Source organism: Geotrypetes seraphini, chromosome 5 (assembly GCF_902459505.1).
Source record: "Geotrypetes seraphini chromosome 5, aGeoSer1.1, whole genome shotgun sequence".
Lineage (NCBI taxonomy): Eukaryota > Metazoa > Chordata > Amphibia > Gymnophiona > Dermophiidae > Geotrypetes > Geotrypetes seraphini.
This window is the reverse complement of record NC_047088.1, coordinates 13,768,174-13,774,173: the sequence shown is the minus strand read 5'-3', so window position 1 is coordinate 13,774,173 and position 6,000 is coordinate 13,768,174. Positions and strand designations below refer to the sequence as shown.

At 44.8% G+C, this 6,000-nt stretch overlaps 1 protein-coding gene across 1 annotated transcript in view; it reads right to left on the bottom strand.

Annotated features, from left to right (window-relative positions):
* Positions 1-1,301: 1,301 nt before the first annotated feature.
* LOC117360676 (vascular endothelial growth factor receptor kdr-like) overlaps positions 1,302-6,000 on the bottom strand; it is a 333,742-nt gene continuing 329,043 nt past the window's right edge. Inside the window, exons 30-31 of the mRNA XM_033944848.1 lie at positions 4,395-4,497; positions 1,302-1,723 (exon numbers count right to left, since the gene is read on the bottom strand). Coding sequence (XP_033800739.1) covers positions 1,616-1,723; positions 4,395-4,497 — 211 coding nt within the window. The 3' untranslated portion in view covers positions 1,302-1,615. The remainder of the gene's footprint in view (positions 1,724-4,394; positions 4,498-6,000) is intronic.

Here is a 6,000-nt window from a genome sequence, read left to right as displayed (position 1 = left end):
GCCGCCTCCACCCTTTCCTTCCCACGGTCCGACAAAATTGCCGATTCCAGCAGCGTGTGCAGCACTCTACACATGCTGCTTCGGGGCCTTTTACTGCCCTGATTTACTCTGGCACGTCCCTGATGACATCATCAGAGACGCGGCAGAGCAAATCAGGGCAGTAAAAGGCCCCGAAGCAGCGTGTGTAGAGTGCTGCACATGCTGCTGGAATCAGCTGATTTGGAGTTGGGACAGCGGCATCCCTTTGCGGCTGGAGTGTTTTGGGCTTCCCTTCCCACCCCGCGAGGTTTCGCCGCGGCACCTCTCGATCCCGCCAGCGTCGGAAGCCTTCTCCGACGCTGGTGTGGCTGGTGAGAGGAGCCGACATGGAGAACAGGGAGTCCAGCGCTGGCGTCCAGTCCTGCTGGCGAGTGGTAGGTCCTGGGAAGTAAGGCTGGGGACTCGCGCATGCGCACTCCTGCGGCCACAGACCTATGGATCATGGAAGCGCGCAGATAGGAGTGCGCATGCGCGAGGTAGGCTTTTATTATATAGGATGATAATTGTAATGCAAAACTGTATAGAATCATTAAAGTCGAAAATATGCTCAGAGACACAGAGGTAAAAACAAGGGGCCGGGACCCCAAGAATATCGCCTCATCACCCAGTCATCGCATATAATGAAGTTAAGTGAAAAATCAAAATTCTTTGCTGCAAACGAGCACGCAACCTTTCTTAGGCTGTTAGAGTATTTCAGGCAAAGAACTTATCTTAGTTAAAGGTTCCGACGTTGCCCATTTCGATCCTGCGTCAGGGAACCAAATAAAGCACTCAAAATACTTCCTCCGAGGTGATGATGTCTCAAAAATTTAAAGGGAATTCCAAAATACGTGCTTCCTCCACCGATTTTTCAACCGATTATTGTAATGTCTGCTCTCAAGGCACTTCTGTTAGCCCAGACTACGGCCACTAGAATATTATTAGATCAATCTGACCTGTGTATGGAACTGTTTTAATCTCCATTACATTAGCAGCTGATTAAGTTTTTAATTTTTAAACTTCAGCAGTGTTGTTTACCTTTTTCAGGGACATTTTCAAAACACAAAAGCGTCCAAAAATCTTTATTAATAATTGAAATGCATTAAAAAAATTTTTGTCTTTCATATTCAATCATTAATTAATACATTAAGTCATTATAAATCTCATTTCATAATATCTAAAAAGAAAAAAAATCTAATTTCTTATACAACTTCTCTAAGCATACCCTCCCTTCCCCCCTCCCCCAACCCGTCCTCCCCTCCCCCCAATGGAAGGATGTGTGCAGGACATTCATGAAAATATAAAGATATAAAAATTTTCAATTAGCTAAGGTAATATCTTTTTGGAGACTAATCCAAGTTTCATATGCCCCCATATTCTATTATAGTTATGTATTTGGATTTCTTCGAAGATGTTTTGCGGGACATTCACCCTCCAAAACGTCCAGCTCAGAAAGGAACATGTTAGAGGCATGTTTTGGGTGGGATGGGGGGGGTTCACGTTTTGATCTAGACGTTTTAAAAGCGTCTAAGTGCCCAAAAGGTACCCAAACTGACCAGAGGGATTAAATAATGACCCCCCAACTCCTCCAGTGGTCTCAAACCCCCTCCTGACTGAAGAAGCATGTTCTGGAAGGCTGTCCACTGTAAAACTGTGACGTCGCAAAGCAGTCTACTGCGCTTCTTTGAATCGTGTTTGAAACACCCTGCAAAAAAAAAAAAAAAATGTATTGAATGTGAACGATGCTACTTTGAAATAGAAAAATGTTCAGATCCTGTGGAGTCATCTGAATCTGAATTAACCCCCCCCCCGTCTCATTACTTTTCAATCAGTCGTACGAAGAGAGACTGAACAAATTGCAGCTCTACACTCTTGAGGAACGTAGGGAGAGGGGAGACATGATCGAAACATTTAAGTACCTCACGGGACGTGTCGAAGTGGAAGATGATATTTTCTTTCTCAAGGGACCCTCGGCCACAAACTCAGGGGCGGAAAATTTCATGGCGACACCAGAAAGTATTTCTTCACAGAGAGAGTGGTTGATCATTGGAACAAGCTTCCAGTGCAGGTGATCGAGGCAGACAGCGTGCCAGACTTTAAGAATAAATGGGATACCCATGTGGGATCCCTACGAGGGTCAAGATAAGGAAATTGGGTCATTAGGGCATAGACAGGGGGTGGGTAAGCAGAGTGGGCAGACTTGATGGGCTGTAGCCCTTTTCTGCCGCAATCTTCTATGTTTCTATGATGGGTCATTTGGCCTTTATCTGCCATCATGTTTCTATGTTTCTATAATCAGAAAGTTCTATGACATCACAATGCAGGTGTAAAGAGCCTTAGCCTATAGGAAGAGGAGATGCAAATGTTAAGAGCCTTAGCCAATAGGGAGAGGAGGAGAGAGTGGCTGCTGCAGACACCAGAAAGTATTTCTTCACAGAGAGAGTGGTTGATCATTGGAACAAGCTTCCAGTGCAGGTGATCGAGGCAGACAGCGTGCCAGACTTTAAGAATAAATGGGATAGCCATGTGGGATCCCTACGAGGGTCAAGATAAGGAAATTGGGTCATTAGGGCATAGACAGGGGGTGGGTAAGCAGAGTGGGCAGACTTGATGGGCTGTAGCCCTTTTCTGCCATCATCTTCTATGTTTCTATGAATGAAGCCGTAGATAGGATATTCTCCCAAATTCAGGGCTGAATGGGTTTGAAAGGCCTCAAATTAAATCCGGAGGGGGAAAAAATATTCTTTGGGGTGGAGATAAAAGAGAGTTTAAGCCTGCAGCTCCCCTACCATAGCAGGTACACAAATTCCTCTGTGTTGGGAGATTAAGCTGTTAAATGTCTGGATTCTCATATAATGATGGATACTCAGTGAATGTTCCGATAAAAAAAAGTGTGTAGCCAATTATGTCAATTAAGGCATATTAGATCTTATTTAGATGCATAACACATTCAAGCAGCAATTTATCCAGACTTGATTACTGTAATAGTGTGTTGATCAGATTACTTGGTTACACATTATCCCACTTACAGGTTCTGCAAAATGTCACAGCAAAGATTATCTTTTGGGAGCTCAAAACGGGACAATATGTCTCCATATATGAAAGAACTTCACTGGCATTTTGATTAATGCCAGGTTAGAGTTTAAGTTGCTTTTATGTTCAAAAGTTTGCATGGTTTAATGCCTGAATGCTTGGGGAATTGGGTTAAGTGATATGTTCCGTCTTCTCGCTTATGATCGGAGAACCTTCCACCCAGGCTTTTCGATTAGTGACCTAGAATAAAGAGATCTATAACATAGTAAATGATAGCAGATAAAGGCCTGTAGTCTGCCCAAGGTAAACTCCTCACTTCTACGTGGGGTGAAAACAGATTAATAGGGCTGGTAAAAACTCTAATACATATCAAAAAATGCCAATCACCCACTCAATAAACTCCCAGTGTGATATATATTTATACTAGTCTTTAAGCCCGTTACATTAACGGATGCTACAATAGATGTGTGTGTCTTTCTTTCTTTCTTTTTCTCTCTCTCCTTGACCGCTTTCTGTCTGTCTTTCTTTCTTTCTTTCTTTCTGTCTCTCTCTTTCCTCACTGTCCACCACCATCCCTTGCCTGCTCCCCCTGTTCAGCAGCAGCCCTTCTCCCTTCATTTTACCTCCACCGTATCCAGCAGCACCCCTTCCCTGCTCCCCTGTCCAGCAGCAGCCCTTCTCCCTTCCTTTTACCTCCCCCGTCCAGCAGCACTCCTTCCCTGCTCCCCATGTCCAGCAGTTGGCCTTCTCCCTTCCTTTTACCTCCCTCCCTGTCCAGCAGCACCTCTTCCCTGCTCCCCCTGCCCAGCAGTAGGCCTTCCCCCTTCCTTTTACCTCCCCCGTCTAGCAGCACCCCTCCCCTGCTCCCCCTGTCCAGCAGCAGCCCTTCGCTCTTCGTTTTACCGCCCCCCTGTCTAGTAGCACCTCTTCCCCGCTCCCCCTGTCCAGCAGTAGGCCTTCTCCCTTGTTTTTTTTTTTTTACTCCGCTTCCTGCATTCGCTGCTCTCAGTGACGTAATAAGCGCGCATGCGCACTTGTCTTGCCACATCCTGACAGAAAAGGGATCAGGGAACACGCAAGGCAAGTGCGCATGCGCGGCTAGCATTTTATTATTTAAGATTGTGCTTCATGATTTTATGCAACACTTTGTATCGTACCGTAATTATTGTCCTGTATCAAATATTCCCACTTTATCAAAAATTATGGTGGTAGTTGGTGATGTTCTAAATAATTTCGACATCACAACTGTTATATCCTATTTAACATTTGATTCCTATTTTAGTATAGAAATGGTGCTGGCAGGACTTCTTTCAGAGCTTCATCTTTTGTTGGATGCAACATACCGGGTGTTGTGATGCTTTTGAACTGGTGAACCATGAAACGCTGCTGGCAGTGCTCTCTGAGGCTGGTATTATGGGTGGTGCTTTAAACTGGTTCACTGGATTTCTGAAACATAGATCTATTCAGTTGATTTGGCAGAAGCATCTCTCGTGCAACCGGTCTATGGCTTATTGAAAGCTTCGATACCCTTACTAATGACTGTAATGGTGTTACAAAAGAATTAGTGTTTTCTGAGATTGTTTTCAATACAGACACATTTATACCATAATCAATCATCCTACGTATATACACATTTAATACTACCGTGTTTCCCCGAAAATAAGACACTGCCATATTAATTTTGGGTCCAAAAAACGCACTAGGGCTTATTTTCGGGGGATGTCTTATTTAGTTATTTATTGGTGTACAACGATCATCTCTCGCCCATCCCCTTGTCCAGCATCTTTCTATCCCTCCCTCCCATCCCCCCGTGCAGCAGAACCCCGAAAGTAATTTCATTGTGTTGTGTTAGATCTAATCTATGCATTGTTCTTGTATGCCACATCTTCTCTATAAAATAGAGCTTTCAATGGTTAACAAATTACAGATCATCTTTAAACAAACTGAATTTCAGATGTCATAACATTTCTGAAATAAAAAAAAGTCTTGAAATCTTTGTGGAACAGATAATTCGAACCCATCCCCCTCCCCCGATGGCCCTGCCAACCTATCGCCCTGCACAACATCTTTCCATCTCTCCCTCCCACCGTGAGGTTGACATACCTCCATTCTAAACAGCAGCGGCACTGAACAGGCTGCTTCGCAGCCCTCCCTGTGCCGCATCACTGATGACATCACAGTGATGTGGCAGGGGGAAGGCCGCGAAGCAACCTGTTCAGTTTCTGTTGCTGTTTGGAACAGAGGTATGTCGGCCTCTCGGTGGGAGAGTCGGTGGGGTTTTGCTGCGTGGGATGGGAAGGAGGGATGGAAAGATGCTGCACAAGGGGGGGGGAGGAGAAAGCGCTGCCGCCAGCGAATCAGGGAGTGTCAGGGATATTCGGGAGGGGCTTTGGGGGACGATTCAACTAAGGCTTGTTTTTGGGATAGGTCTTATTTTCGGGGAAACATGATACTATTGTGTATTATGTTCATACTAAATCTTACTTATTTGCACACATAATACCTGTATCATGTTCCATGTTCATGCAATGAGAAACCAAGGTGGCAAGGGGGCCCCTTCTGGTGATTCAGACAGGTCGTGACCTGTTGGGCCGCCGCAGGGGCGGACTGCCGGGCGGGATGGACCTATGGTCTGACCCGGCGGAGGCACTGCTTATGTTCTTATGTTCATCTTAGATTTACTTAATAATAATAATAATAACTTTATTTTTGTATACCGCAGTACCACAACAGTTCAGAGCGGTTTACAGGGGAAAAGACTGTACACACACAGCGATGTTACATACAAGACATTCAGATTAGCTTAGCAAGTCGGAATTAGTCAGGTATATCCAGAGGCATATCAGAGATACAAGGCAGGGAGGGAGTCAGAGAAATTTATCAAAGAGATAGGTTTTAATTGATTTCCTGAAAGTTTGGTAGGAGGGTGAATTAGAAATGAGGGTGGTT